This window comes from Periplaneta americana, chromosome 13 (assembly GCF_040183065.1).
Source record: "Periplaneta americana isolate PAMFEO1 chromosome 13, P.americana_PAMFEO1_priV1, whole genome shotgun sequence".
NCBI lineage: Eukaryota > Metazoa > Arthropoda > Insecta > Blattodea > Blattidae > Periplaneta > Periplaneta americana.
Window position 1 is genome coordinate 58329583 of NC_091129.1, and position 16583 is coordinate 58346165.

General features: G+C 40.4%; 1 protein-coding gene and 1 long non-coding RNA gene across 2 annotated transcripts in view; one reads left to right on the forward strand and one right to left on the reverse strand.

Annotated features, from left to right (window-relative positions):
• LOC138711979 (uncharacterized) overlaps nt 1–13315 on the reverse strand; it is a 686293-nt gene extending 672978 nt beyond the window's left edge. Inside the window, exon 1 of the long non-coding RNA XR_011335561.1 lies at nt 13245–13315. This is a non-coding gene — a long non-coding RNA (uncharacterized lncRNA). The remainder of the gene's footprint in view (nt 1–13244) is intronic.
• LOC138711978 (uncharacterized) overlaps nt 1–15508 on the forward strand; it is a 390687-nt gene extending 375179 nt beyond the window's left edge. Inside the window, exons 2-3 of the mRNA XM_069843298.1 lie at nt 229–360; nt 1159–15508. Of these exons, the coding sequence (XP_069699399.1) occupies nt 1221–4355 (3135 nt within the window). The 5' untranslated portion in view covers nt 229–360; nt 1159–1220 and the 3' untranslated portion in view covers nt 4356–15508. The remainder of the gene's footprint in view (nt 1–228; nt 361–1158) is intronic.
• The last annotated feature ends 1075 nt before the right edge of the window (nt 15509–16583 follow it).

The following is a 16583-nucleotide window of genomic DNA, read 5'->3' on the forward strand; positions in this document are numbered from 1 at the left end:
TCTCCTCCATATTTACATTTCAAATGCTTCTATTCGCTTCTCTTTACTTCTTTCTGACCCACAAAATGCCACACTCCATACAAAGTACTTCACTAGTCTCTTCCTTCCGGGAACTACTAAGTTAATTTTGATCCTCAATAGTGGATTCACTGATATTAGAACATGACAAAGAAAACAGACTCTATAAAACAGTGGTAACAATTGAAATGTTCTGATTTCGTGTTGCAGCAGGCCCAGACCCCCGATTAGAGGCGAGGCCCGACGATGATGTCACGGCGCCGGATCAAGTGCGGAATCCAGCCGTGACTGAGATCGCAGTGCGAGTCGGAGATCCAGTGGTCCAGCAAGTTTCCCCTGCAGGTAGGCAAACGGCCAGATAACATGTTTGCCAACTTTTCCGTCAAGCTTAATTCATTTAAACTAGTCATTTCTTAAGAATGTAATTTGTCAGAAGACCTCTTCGCTCGTCTTCGAAGATTCAATTTAATTCAAGTGCAAAAAGAACTTAAAAAACTGAGGTTTACTTTTATTACTTAAATTTTAATTCAAATGTACGAGAAGTAGGAAAAGTATGGGTGAGAAAAATATAAAAAGAGAATAGGTACCGGTATGTATAATAGGACAAGCACAATCAGCTACGCTAGTTATTAATTAATGTCACTAAGAAAATAATAAAGAAATTACGGCCTTATGTAAACATTCACTGCAGTATGTCGCATTTTCTGAAAACAGCTTTTTATCAGTCCCTGAAGATGTGATACTCTGAACCAAAAAAAACAGTAAAAACCAATAAAAACCTTTAAACCTCGTCTCTATCATTCTCGTCATCATCGAAATCATCACCACATCTTTCTAAGATTGAGCCCTACAGTTCATTTCGTTCTTATCCTTGTGAGGATAAAGAGCCAATATTTAGGCATATATAACTAGGGACGTTTTAGTCGTGTGTTCAATATAGCATAGTCACCATTTAAGAGAACACAGAAAAATACATTAGTCCCTACAGAAAGGGAATATGTTTCCACTTCCTTACCAGGAATCGAACCGTATTATACTTGATTTATAGGTAGAAACAATTACAATTTCAGCCACCGTGAAATATTTTTCGAGAATTAAAGGTCTAAGTGTGTTGTCATGAGCTTTTGTGTTGTCTTTCAGACACTGGGAGGTATCCACCCCAGCAGCAACAACAACAGCGTTACATTGTGGAGACAATCACCATGACGACGGTTACCGAACGACGCATAGTACGCGAAGCAGACCACGTGCCTCGAAGGCCGCGGTCTCCGCCCCCCGATCAGGAGAGCAAGCTGAGCGGTATTCTCAAGGGAGGCAAACTTTGGAAGACTGGGGAATCCCCTCAGACCTCTCTGAGCGAGGCGGACGAGCCTCCGGATGAGGCCGATGGGAAGAGATCCGTGCGATTTTACGAGAATCAAGACAAGGCAGCAGAGCAGCCCAAACAAGAACCAGAACCGACGCCACCGCCGCCATCAGAGACATCAGAGCCAGAACTGACGCCAGCAGAGGAGGCGCCGGCGCCTCAGTTACCAGAGGACGCGGACTGCACGGAGTTGACGCTGACGTTCAAGCTCGGCCAGCACCACGTGCTAGTAGCCAACAGCCTGCAGCGCCCCAATTCAGCAGTGCGCCAACTTTTCCCGGTGCAATCCGACGCCTCCACCGCCACAGAAGCGACGTCGGCGGACGGCGAGAAGCAACAAAACGAGTCGCAATTCCTGGTGACGGCCGAGTCTCTGCGAATGTTCGAAGAAGCCAAACGCGCCAAGCTGGCTCAGTTTTATGGACAGGAGCAGGCGGACGCCGATGACGAGGGTTCGCGCGCCCAGATCCGCAGAACCATCGAGAGAAACACACTGAGACGTAGCCTGCTACGCTACGAGCCGGGTAACAGAAACCGCCTACGTGGCGGGGGCAAGACACGTGCGCCGCAGTGCGACGAGGACTCTCTGGAGGAACGGATACGGCGTCTGACCTGTGACCTGGACGAGGATGAGCCGGCCGAGCAGACCGATGTCGCGACCGAAGAAACCTCGTCAGTTGAAACCATCATGCCGCCACGCGCGAGTCCCCAAGGCGAAGAAGCGCGTAAGCAGGTGCCTGCCGACAAGGCCACTTCACCTTCTTCGGCTTCTGTCACTTCGTCGTCGTCCACCAGCTCCTCCACCTATAAGAAGCTGACGGACCTGTTCGCGCGGAGATCCAATGCCGCGGTGTCCGAGACACCCCCGCCGGGTGACTGGGCAGAGCAACATCATCATCAGGGGGTGCCACTTGATCTCGGAAACGGGCTTCCCGCTCCCGCCACGAGCCCTGGAGATCAACAGAAACAAGGACACTTTGTGGGACCTAAGTGTGCCGTGTCTCGAGCTAGCGTCACGTCTGAAGCCAGGAAGCAGTTCCTGTCGACGTTAGCACCCCTGGCTGCCTGCGTTACGTCGGGAGCCGCACATGAGGACCACGAGGACGCTGACGGCGGCGCCGGCGACGAAGACTATTACCACCAACAGCAGCAGGTAGTGGTAACTTCGCCATTGTCTGTGGCAGTGCCAGGGGATCGCATGTCGGTGACCAGCAACAGCACGGCTGCGGGCGGGGAGGAGTACAGCCTGGACGACATCGACGAGGTGCTGGCTAAGGAGGGCAGCGCTCCGCAGCCCGACGTGGTGGCCGGCACACCCGCCGCGGAAGGAGCGCTCCCCGCTTCGATGCCATCTTCCGCGCCTGTAGATGAGCTGGCCCTTTTCGTGGAGCAGGATGCGGGGCGTATAGAGCGCATCAAGAAGCGCTACAATGATGCCAACAACAACAACGACGACGATGAACACGACGACTATGGCTTTAACCGCAGACCATCGGTGCGGGGCATCAAGCCACGCTTCGGTTCCACCACGGAAATTCTGCAGCAGATGCAGTCGCAACTGCAGCCGCCTGCCCTTCTGGCATGTCCCGCCCGCAGCCACGTGACCTGGCCATACCAAGAAAGTCCCGAGTTGTCCACGTCGCCCACCGCCGACAATTCGGGGGTTCCCCGGCGTCGTGTTCCTCTCGGGAGAGGCGGCATGCCGCCCGTACAGGAGGAGCTGGGCTCTCCTTACGGGAACTACAGTCCCACGGGCATCCTGCAGGCAGTATCGCCCACGGACAGGAAGGACCGGCGCTACGTGCACCATGTTATGTATCCCTACCAGCAGCAGCTCAGCCCCTCCGCCTCTCCACAGCAGCAGCAGATAATGCGGATAGGCGGGGGGTGCGCGGATTATCAGCAACCGGGCACGAGGACGCCACCCCTACAGCATCTGCAGTACCCCACGGCGTCCAATTCGCCGCCGCCATCCGGCTTACCCAGGAATTATCCTGCCCCTGGCGAGGTCATGACGTCACTTGTCCCCGCGGACGGGTCCGTGGCCCCTCCTGGACAGTACCACCACTATCCCGCCGGCTTCCAGAGCCTGGACCGGAATGCGTCTAACCTGGTGACATACGGGCGACGAATGACTCCTCCTTCGGGCGTCGTTCAGATGAGGATATCTCCAGTCGCGTCGGCCACATCTCCCGTGGGCCTGCACCATCACCAGCCTCCACCCGCGCACGCCGTAAAACTGTCCACGTTCAACGACCCCACCCTCACGGCCATCATCGAGCCGCATTACAGCGTGATGCCGCACCCGCAGTCCACTGCATCCTCGCGGGCTAGCCCTATCACCACGACGTCTGTAATCCGGGTGGGGCATGGACAGCAGCAGACCATCAGAGTGCCCTACCCCAGTGGCACACCCGTGCAGGTGCACCTGCTAACGCGCGGCGGCAGCGAGAGTCCGCAGAGAGGATCGCCCCTGTTGGCGACGAGGCCTCAGTACGTGGTGGCGCGGGGGACGCAGACGGGTTCATTGTATCCCCACGCGAGATACTACCCCAACGGCGCGTACATGCGACAGTACCTTCCTGACACGGCCACGTCCCCGCAACAGTACCTGCCCGACCCGGGCGCCATGCCCGGACCCCGGCCTTACATGGTGGACGGCCTAAAGCCGCCGCAGGCGGGCCAGTACATGAAACAGCCTCCGGCATCCCCACAACCCGGCGGAAAAATGGCGACCTCCCCTGTGCCTACTGCCGCTCCTCCCTTCAGTGGCGGCTCTCCAACCAGAGCCCCGGTCGCTAGCGGAGAGCGGGGAGTTCCCGAGGGAGCGGCCAGCTGTTCCCCAAGCTTCCCACAGGATGCGATGTACCCGCAAGGACAGCCTCCGGCTTCCAGCGCTGTCAACAACAACGCCAGCACTCCAGATAGCGGTGCTGGTACCACGTCGGTGTACTACGCCATGAACGTCTGACAGGAGCAGAATAACGAGTACAGTCATTCTTGCTTCTACTGGAGCACATGCAGCACGACGGAGCAGACGGATCAGTGCAGTCCCGGCAGTGACAACTGGGGCCTTCAGCATCAGAACAACTGAGGGGTGACGCCTCATGGCCTAACAAGCACATCGAATGGGGCAGCGGCTGAGTTGAAGAACAGAATTCATTTTATAAATTGATAATTGTCTGTTTTAATTCCTAGCGGATTTGGGGCGGCATACCATTTCTAGGAGGCATTTTATATTGGAAGTTACATGATCATGATCACAGCAAAGATCTCAGTGATGCAACAAAGAAAAGGATTTCAAATTGCGGCATGGAGCATTGTTGGTGCTCTTGTGAAAATAATTTAACAAGTTCCCGCGTACATTCCCATTATGTGCGGCGCTCTGCAGTCTTCACTGTTTGAGTACAGACTACTCAATGTTTTATAAAACATAATGTAACATTCCAGATTGTGATTAAGTTTAACTCGTCCATCAATTGTTTCGTTGAATACAGTTTATTTTATATATCAGTAAGTTTATTCTGACCCAGTATATAAGTGAGACATCTTCCTGAATCCATATTTAAATTATTAAGAATAGTAACAATAATATCGACGTTGCTATGTGACGGAAATCTTCACGCTCAGTAGATTATAATCAATCATACGAATTAAATCTCAGTTTTTTATATAAAGAAAGAACACTGTTACTAGAGATACAAACAATGGACATATTCCAATTAACCATCACGACTACAATAACTTATCACGGGTACCAACATTTCCGTCACAATTTAAAAAGTCCCATTGTTTTATCAGATGTGAAAACAATCAACGCAAAAGATTAGGTATTTCAAGAGGAAGATGGACACACCCTTGCATATAGTACATATTTACATATATATAGAATTTGATCTAATCATTAGTTTTTAAAAATAAATGCCAAAGATACGAAAAGTACTGACGTAATATTTCCCGATACTAACATAGTCTCGAGAACGGGGAGTTAACCTAAATCTTGTCTGTAAGCATTCAACTTCATGTCTTTCAAAAACCCTCCCCCTACCTCTCACACCCTCATAAAATCATTATGTATATAAATTACTATTGTCGTATTGCAGCAACATATATAATATATATAATTATTTACATAAATATATTTAAACAAAAGATTGAGATTTAAAACAAAGTTTTTTTTTTTTCTATAGAGAAGTTTCCAGCATAGGACCATTTCGAAGAAAATGGCTTAAATTGAATGCGATAATAAATGCAAGGGTATTAAAAGAAATAAAAGTACCCGCGTGTACTTAACGTAATAATTTAACTAGTTGTAGGTTTTAAACAAACGCATTACGTGCAGTACCTGTCAAAAGTCTGTTTCACAAATGCCAGATACTTCCTAGTTTTTTATTGGTCGGGAAGAATCAGACTTCCCTTGTGTCACAGACTTTTGTACATGGCTGTGTGAATACCAAATAACAAGGTTATTATTAATATAACAAATATTATTAGTATTATATATTATAATGACACAAGAGAATGTGCTTTCAATTTTCCATATATGACTATTGTGTCTGTGTGTGTACATATAATCTATGTTATTGTTGGTAATGATGTTACCGATATTGTTATGTCGATATAAGTGTAAAATCAATCGATATTCGCTACAAGAGGTTGTCATTGTTTTGACTAAGCATTGAGGAAATTAAATGTAACGTTCCGTACGTTCTTTAAATGCTTTAGTGATATTTAAATGTTAATTGGCTGAACTTCTAATTTATCTATTATTTCAATTTAAAAGGCATTGTTTTATGAATCTTTTTTATTATTTCTCTTAATACTACATCTCTCTTTGCAATTCGCATTTCCAGAAAGAAAATAAAATATAAAGAAACGCAATAAAGGAAGGAGCTTTTGGATAAGGCATGTCTATCCCTCTATTTCTGCATACATATAGTTTCATTACCTTCTAATATCAATAAAGGTATAAACGTAGCGTGTAGTAACTAAATCGCCCAATTATTATTAGTGTTGTATTTTTTTCACATATTTGATGTGCCTATAAGTTTTCAAAATTGAGAGAAAGACCGAGTCTTCATATCGCCATTAACAATATCAGTCAATTTTGCTTCACAGTAAGAAAATTATTTTTATTTAAAACTTAATAATTCATGACTTAAAAATGAGAAAATAATTACCTTTACTGCAATGTCTTAAATGAGAATCCCGCGTCATGCAGGCACTGTAGTCTAATCGTGTGTTCGTATGGACAGGGTAGGGCAACTGAACGCTCAGTGGAGCAGCAGAGAGCGGCTCTTGCTCACAAAAAACTACTGCCAGCTCTCTAGTGCTCTCTAGCTGGACAGAGGCTTCACTCTTTCAACAATTAATAGACTTTAAATGTGATTGAAATGAACATATTTAAAATAATTAGAACATTCGTATTTTAGAAAATAAACTTACACAATCGATATACAAAGTGTTTAATGAGAGTACATACAAATGTGTTAAAAAACCATTCCATATTTTGAGAGATAGTATTATTCATAACAAACATGGGTCCTAAAATTAATATCTTCCGAGATAGGAATACTTCTTTATTAACATCATAGGAGATGATCAGTGTGAATTCATTCGTTGTACCGCATCCTTTTGCCCTACAACTTTGGAAATCACATCTCGTTACCTTTTTATTTACTACAATATGATACTGTATACCCAATACGAAACAAGCAAAGAGCTCATATTAGAAGATAGTCTGTTCTTACAATATCAATTTCGGAGTATTTGTTTCGTACAAAATTTAATTTAGAACCGATGTTCATTAGACTTAGTACAAAATTTAATTTCAGGATTCATGTTTATTATACTTTTTTAGATGAATACTGCCTCTTCTCAGAATACAATATGTTCTTTTTTATTGGAGATCACATTTATCTCCTATGGTATTGATGAAAAACTACTCAAATCGGAAGATATTAATTTTATACCCCACGTTTATTAGACTTTGTTTTCTTGTTTTGATGACTACTACCAAGTCTCAGAATATTGAATGTTATTTTCGTAATGAAAATCACATAAAGGAGCTCCTATTATGTTGATGAACAAGTACCCACATCTCGAAACATATGAATTTTAGGACCCATGTATATTAGACTTTTTGTCTTGTTTTGATGAATACTACCACCTCTCAAAATACTAAATGCTTTATTTTAACACCCTGTATATGTAATATAGATGATATAATAATGTTCAACTATATATGTATGCATAAACCATTTAATTTTTATGAACTACTATCTGACTTTCTTCTGGTGATATAAAATATTTCACCACTGTGCAACAAAATACAAAACATTAAGAGTAGTCAAAATATAAATAACCGTGGCCTTTGGTATTGTCATATTTAATAACGAGTTCCAACAACTGGATTATGTAGAGTCAAAATTTAACTTCGGGCGAGAAATGACTATTAATTTTGCCGAGAGACACCTATCGTGCTTCAAGGGTTCTTTTACATGCCGCAAATCACATATTTCCAACAAAAGCTGTTCAAGATTTATTTTTTTTTCTTTTTCAGTGTAAGGTGGCAACACTAAAATTAATTCCATTCATCTTCGTTTCTCTTTCGGAAAGAAATCCTTCATCTGTTTTGTATCTCCTAAGAATTTGCGACAAGTGTAGGCCCACTCCTAAATATTTACAATAATGGACTAAAATGTATTTGTATAAATATCTCATTTTCCAGTTGGGCAGGATATTAATCTATATTATCCCATCATTTTTAAAGTAATGATTCTCAAAATAGTAACTAATGCTGAAACAACTGAGCGTATACAAAATTTACCGATTTTTTTATTTAAACAAGTCTGACCTATACTAAGAATATTAAACAAATATACACGTAAATATCTCCTACATCTTAAACATTTACAACAATTTATATGCCTATACTTCTAAACACCTAAATATTTACAATAAAAACACTCAAGGAATTCTCAATTTCTAGTGAAAGAAATATTTATTCTCCCATCGATTACTTTAAATTGAACATTTTCAAAGTAATTAAGAAAATATAGGAAACATTTACTGTCCACACTTGTGGAGTAACGGTTAGCGCGTCTGGCCACGAAACCAGGTGGCCCGGGTTCGATTCCCGGTTGGGGCAAGTTACCTGGTTGAGGTTTTTCCGGGGTTTTCTCACAACCCAATATGAGCAAATGCTGGGTAACTTTCGGTGGTGGATCCCGGACTCATTTCACCGGCAGTATCACCTTCATCTTATTCAGACGCTAAATAACCAAAGATGTTGATAAAGCGTCGTAAAATAACCTACTAAAATAAAAAAAACATATACTGTATTTGGTTGATTTACGAGATTTTTTATTACTTTCATATGAACAAGTTTTTTTTTTTTTTTCAATATTTGAAATTTATATTCTGCTTAATGCCAAAACATAAGAACCTCTGTAGCGGATATCAGTGGCGTATCACTGTCGTCGTGTCACATAGATAACGGTGCCAAAAACAAATGTTACGAGAAACTTTAACCAAAGTTATTAAGTAGTGGTCACTAATTAGTTCATTTGTTGTGGGCGTGATCACGCAATGAGAGACTTTTAAAACTACTTCTGAAACAGAGAAGAGCGCAGCGACATATCGATGGTATCGAATGAAATTATCAATCACATGAGATAATATTAGTCACTTAGCAACTACGTGTGATTTTAATTGTGTAATCGACAAGGAGAAATAAATGTAGATTACTGTTACTATAAAATCAAGAAAAATAATGTTATGGAAGATGTTGAGATACATTTATTTACTTATCTGCATTGTCAGATTTTTGCTGACGGTACAATTAATTTAAGTTTTACATAGACTTATCACGAAGTAATGATTTTTTATTTAGTTGGCATGCTATTCAGTTATACCTTATTGCAGTATTCATTTCAACAAAACATTACACCATAACATCTCTTCTTCAATAATCACCCTCTTCTTTGTCCAGCTATACCCAGTTTCTGGAATCTGTGGACTATAGGAACCGAAACAAATCCTTTGCGCAAGTGCGTGAAGGGGGCCAGTCCAATGACAATGATTGATTGAAGACGAGCGTCTAAAACAGTGACCGGCATGTTCCGTGCTCTGTGACGTCATACCATGGAGCCGCCACGCTCTTTGCTCGGCAATCTCTGCATACTGAGCACAGCGAGGAGAGAAGGTTCGTCTGAACAGTGGTAGTACGGCGCCTATGCGCTGACAGATCGTGATCCATTCGTCTGAGGTAGTATGGGAACAGCACAATTACAATACATTTGTACGAAAACAAAACTGTACATCCGTGATAAATTAATGTAACAAAATATTTTGGTTTGTAATCAAATTTAATATACTTATAATAATATGAAATTCATAATACAGCCAGCTGCAGAAGCGTTCGCAGAGGCTCCGAAACTGCTATAAATATACAAATATAGAAATAAATAATTTAAGCAGTACTACAACACTTTGTCTACTCGGAAACTTGAAAACAGCTCAATTGTTTTTAACAGACATTTTCCTACACAATATACAGATTGAACTATATAGTCCCTAACTTGGTGAGTAGTATGCAAAGTATATTTCAACTTTTGAAACACACCATCACTTTGTGTTACGACCGTGCCCAAGTTAAATGCTTTGTCGAGATCAAACTGTGTTATGGAATGGCGAAGTGTTTGATTTGTGGCAAGCTGTTTCAGCATGTAAAGAAATTCAATATACAATGCCATTATTCTCTATGCCACACAAATTATTATGACAAATATGGGGGAGAATATCGACAAGTACTAATGCAGCAATTGAAAGATAAATTGTTAAGTGAAGCTAGGGAACACACTGTCAGTGAATCAATGGTAAGCTTAAGGCTTAAGATATAGGATTTCACTAGCCATTGCAAAGAACATGCGTTCTTTTAATGACGGGGAATTTGCCAAGAATGTTGCCATCATGACCGCAGAGTAGTTATTCCCTAGCAAAATACAGGAATGTGATTCCATCAATTTATCTCCAAGAACTGTCGTATCATTGCTGCACTTACGCCGCTGCACTGGTGCGTGATAACAGTAATACGACTCAACTGCTCGCTCTTCCAAGCTCTTGAGGCCTGACTGGCTCTTACGTCATAACTGCAGCATCTACCGGCCACTGGTCTAAAATGTCACCGCTTCCTGCCACCTTCTGTCACGCTCATCTTAACCCTTAGCGGCCGTGGGCCGATGCAGTCCGCAATACACTCTCGCACTGATAGGCTCCGCCCATTCGCTTGTCATAACTTCACCAAAATGCGTCGATTTATTCCACAGATTCCAGAAACGGAGTGTAGAATTTGGTTTTCACTACGGTCATCCTCAGCTGCATTTTCGCATACTTGACATGGGTTCAAAGTTTGCAGGTTGAAACTCTGCCAAGGACAATGATATTTTAAGGGGTAATAATACAACTAACTTCTGAAGAGAAGTAAAGCCGAAGGTTCCGTGTCGTGAGATTTAGGGCACACGAAAGGACCCTTCCCAGAAAGCTGCAGGTAAAAGTCATAGACTAACCATTTCTCATTCAACATGTTCTCTACTGAAGAGAAGGATTTCTCAGCGGGCTAATGATTCGATTGAACTGTAGATGTACATTCAGGATAACATTTCATAATGCTGTAGAGAGCTCTGACGCAAAAGGAGAAAACAAAATTCAAATTTTGAGAGCGAGCACAATACGAAAACAGGTTGCATTGCATCCGGGACTAAATAACAGTTTCAAACAAGTGAACTCAATAGTGGGAAATCATGTTTAAATATATATTTTTATTAATTTAACTAATCTAATTCCCACAATATAAAAATAAAAAGGACCTCAATCATTCATATGTAATCTAACTTTCTCCATTATTTGTTGCATCCGAACATTTAAAGACAGCAGTTAAGTATTATTTATTATAATTACTTACAGATGATAACTTCGTTTAGACATTTCTATCAGATAATTAACATAATATGTTAACATTATGACGTTACGTGACTGAAATGAATGTAGTCATTGCTTCGTAACTGAACCTTAATGTGTTTCTCTTTCTTGCTGTTTCTCTGAAATTCGAAACAGAGCATCTAAAGTAAACGGTATGGAGAAAACAGTGTTGGTTTACGTTACAAAATTTTAACACGTTCTGTAAAAATATAACATGTGTATACACTTCTATGCGTTATGTCCTGAATACTCTAAGGAAAATTCTCTGTTACTTTACATGCATTTCGCAGAGCTGCAGAATAAAACGCCAAGAGTCTAAATGATGTCACACTGTTCGAACATTCAACCGTCTTGTTACAACTGCTGGAACGTGGCACGAATTTGCGGCGACTTTAGCGTTCTAGTTCGCGATTCGGTCATCATAAAAGAAAGAACAAAAATTTCATCGCGAACCTGGAATAATGTGTAGGTGTTCGAGGTTACCCGGAGTGCAGATAATTATACTTAAACTTGTCTGTAATCACTCAGTCCAAGCAGCGCATTCAGCGGCTACTATACAGACGACAAACTCAGAAGAGACATAACTTCCAGAAAGACTCTCAGGTCCACCGAGCCATGAAATGGAATTGTAGTTCAAGTCCCAATAGGTTCGTAATACCAGATAGGTTCACAAAGTTCCGAAACGAAACGCGAAGAGATCATGTGTATAAGATGCTCATAACATTGTTCATCATTTCGAAACGTCAAACTAAAGTAATTGTCGAAGTGCATATTTCAAAGGAAGAGAAATTAAAGCCGTAGGATATTACTGCATATGAATGACATTTTTTCATTAATGAAAATTAATAAAGAGAATGTCTACATCTCTACTCTTCCAAGACATCGGCATAACTTAGGCAGTATGCACGTTTACCTGCTGAAACAGAACTTCGCTCGGAAGTGATTCGAATCCCGCTTGAATTGATTACGTGATAGGGTTTTTTTTTAGTTTTTTTATTTAAGCGACTGTCAGTTATTCCTATGGCGAATCCTCTGTCTCATTTCGCCAATTACCATATCGATATCACTAATTCCATCGACACTAAATAACCTAGAAGTTGATACAGCGTCATGAAATTACCGATAAAATAATATAACAGCCATTACTCGGTTCTTATCTCTTTTTTCTGTTAATAGTTTGTTGCTGTATCAACTAGGTTATTTAGCGTGGATGGAATTGGTGATAGCGAGATGCTATTTGACGAGATTAAGGGAGGATTCACCATAAGATTACCTGACTTTTACCTTACAGTTGGGAAAACCTAAGGAAAAATCCAACCAGATAATCAGCCTAAGTGGGAATCGAACTCACGCCCGAACTCAGCTACGGATCATCAGGCAAACGCGCTATCACCAGACCTACACCGATGGCTTTCTTATGTTCAGTAACATCTCACATCTTAAGACACCTGGTAGGAAATAATGGGAACATAATAAATTCACAATTTTATTGGTTCACAGCCCTCTGTATGTCACGATACCTATCGACGTAGACATGTGAGGTTCACAAATCAATATGTCTGCAAGTTAAGGCGAGACCAGGCTGGAATAACTAATGACTTCTTTGTTTAATGTTTTGTACTGTAAATAAATCGATTAACATTAAATGTAAATATAAAATGAGCATATGGTCATGTAAAAGATTAACATAAACGACATCTTTACGTCATACCACGCATCCTAAATTATGAGTTAATCAGACAATCGTTTTTTTCGCTGATCGAGAGTTAGTTGTTTCATAAATCTTCTGGTATTCCGTGTGGGACCATCTGTCAATTTGTATTTTAAAATCCTGAGGAACGAGTATAAATTGGATAAAAGGAATTCGAACGTGACTTACCAAGCACAGACACGGAACCTCCATTGACGTTGCGCTGCTTCCGGAATATTGATGCCCTCTCCTGCAAGAAGAGATGTAATGTAAGCAAGACGGATATTTCATGATAAAGACTAAAGAAAAAAGTCTATGTAATAAGAGAGAGTTGACATGGGTGACAACCTTTCATACCTGACGTTGCAAAACAGCCCGAATAACTACGAAAACAAAAACAATTGGATGCTTCAGTGATATAATCTTTTGGAAATCGTTTCAAGGTCACGTCATTTTTTAAACATCTCTGACTCAAACCTATTTGCGATAAGAAGTTAATTCAGACTGAAAGCATTCAGAAACTAAGTAATTTTACTGCCCAGTTATAAGTGAAGAATATTGGAAATTCAAGAGAGGTTTGTTTGAATTTTTTCCATTTCTATTAAAACATAGTGATCACAACATTTCGAAATTTACATCTACTATCATCTTGAGGTAAAAAGGTAAGGAATTTTTTTGTCGGCGCCGTTACAAATGACTAAATCTAATGGTTATTGACTATTAAGTCAGTCCATTCGTAACGGCCCCGAAAATACAATACGCCTTTTCCCGCCATTTTCGCGTGAAAACAAATATAGTTTTAACTCTTGAAACGTCATTAATAATTAAAATATTCCCGAACAAATATTTTAAAACATGATCCACTGATTAAGTTATTTCTTCATTGTTTTTATATATTGGTTTCTTATGACAATGTTAAATTCCTATGTCCTATATCCAAAAAACATACGGTATATAACAATGTCAGATTCTTATATATATATTCCTGGCCATGTCTTCATTATTATGATTTTTATAATGTTATTGGTAACTAATTTAAAAATGTATATATCTAGTTACAAATTTCAAACAGAATATTGCCCTATTGTTATTATTACCATTAACCATCATTATTATTATTATATTTATATATCAACGATTCCCAATAGGCAGCCCGCGGTAGTTCTGGCCCATACAGCTAACATTAGTGAATAGTCAGATGACGTAGATACTCGAAATGATATTATTTCCAAAAACACGAAGTTAAGTTAAAATCTTCCGATTATTTTCCATAAAAATGTTATTGGCACAAGTGACGTGACGGACACTTTATCACCCTCACTGATAAATAACATTTCTGCAGAAGCAAAACATTGTTATCTAGAACTGATCGGGGTAGTTTACAACTTGAAATTTATGATAAGCCTATTACTGTTTTAAGCAAAATAGGTGGAAAATTTTCCAAATTGAAAGTAGCTTGCATTGTACATCAATATTTGCATCAACTTACATATGAGCAACCTAAAATAATATTACAGAAATTGATTGCCAGACAGGCACCCTCTACGAGATATGTTATGCATTATCCACCACATACATAAAATCTCCAGTGAACATCGTACTCATACCTCGCAGTAAGATATTCTTGGGTCAATTTAAATATAAAAATATGTAAAAATCTTTGTTAACAAAGTTATTACCTACAAATTAAAGGTTATCGCTAGTAAATATTAGGCATCAAGAGAAACATTTTTACAACGCAATTAACCAAAAATACAAACTTGTTTCTTCTTAAGCACTCACTAAATTTCTAAGTGACCCTTGAATAAAAGTAGCTGGAAATCGCTGATATATATTACAATATTCTTACAGTAGGTCGTCTGTGTCCTTGAAAGAAACTATAATACAAATATTACAGAGTTTTACTAAGTAATTTTATTGTGAAATTCAATAAAATTCAATTAGTGATTTTATATAAGGAATATTTCAAACGTTTACAGATATTTAGAGTAGATCAAAGGTATTTACAATGAAAAATGTATAGGCCTACTCAGCAATATTCGTCTGCATATGCAAGGGTCTTTGTTAATTGGTTGGATTAGCATTCATTACAGAATATTTTACTTGACCAACTCTCTGTTGTAAACATTAAGGAAATATATTATTATAATTTTATCAATAACGAAGGTCCCATTCCACGCTCTACGCACTTTTTGTGCCTTAATCCCACTGATTATGTTGGTCTATACAGAAAGCTCTTTGTGTGCATCATATTAATTTGCCGAGTCTATGCTATTCTAAGAAATTCTGTAAGTCTGCAATGTTAACTATTGTACTACACCTGGCATTCTTTGGGGATTGAATATATCAATTTGTCAGCTGTGCAGAATAAATAGGTGGTCAATTTCGTTATTATGAACTTCAAAGAAAAAAACTACCGGTGTTAAAATTAAAAAAAAAAAAAAAAAAAAAAACTTTAGAAAACTTCGTGCGAAAATCAAGTTGGCACTGTAAGTACGAACACAGAATATGGGGAACGAGAGATTTTGTATCTCGCCATAGCGTCCAGAATGGCCTAAAGGATCCCTCAACCTCGTATAGAATTGAGTACTATATTTACCCCGGGAGTCAAAGCAGGGCCGCCCCAAAGCATGATGCTGATTACGTCACGTCACTCTAAGCCCAGACTCTGAAAAGTAGAAGCTCTGTCATTGTCTTCTGTACGCCTGGTATATAGGGCTATTTATTTATCTTTTCCTTCGCAAAATTCTTATTATTCTTGTAGTTTTAAACTATTCTTAAAGTTAAGATTTGGGGCTTTGGCAACAGTAACGGTTTTGGTCTTGACAAATGTATATTTAAAGTTTAATTTATCCAACACTTTTGTGTTCCATCCTCAACGTAAAGACTTGCCTGGTCTGTCTGAACACTTACACATGGCTACCTCAAACTACATTATTATTATTTGAAAGGAGTTCCTTTTTGGAAAATACTCCAATCTGTATCTCTGTGTTCATACGCAATGATGCCTCGTTTTCACACTCCAATAATGTTATGGTTCATGAAAGTCGTTTCTAACGTGGTCATTTACTTCTCCAAGCGCTGTTACTATACCTTCATTTGTAAGTGGTGGTGATGAAGGCAGGATCGTTTTTTATAGAGATAGAAACGCATCTTGAAGCCCACGTCGACATAGCAACACCTGAACACACGTCGCCTAGAACGAGATTTACTGTCCAGTTCCCCTCCACGCGCGAAGCAAATAACATAGAAGCATAGGAGATTTGCTTTTGTTGAGTTTGGAGCTGGGGATCAACTAGTCGCGAGGTTTCAGGCATAGGATTTCAACGTCAGTGGCGTTTCGAGTAACATCCCATATAACAACAGCCATGCTTAAGATAAAATGTACCTATTCATTTAGTACTTGAATAGGCCTGCAATAAAATATCAAAATAGTATGTGGATCAGGTGAATCATTTGCTCTATGTATTTAAGAATATCAAAGTTTCTCCTTCACAGATTGCTTACAGGCTTCGTACATGTCAGAAG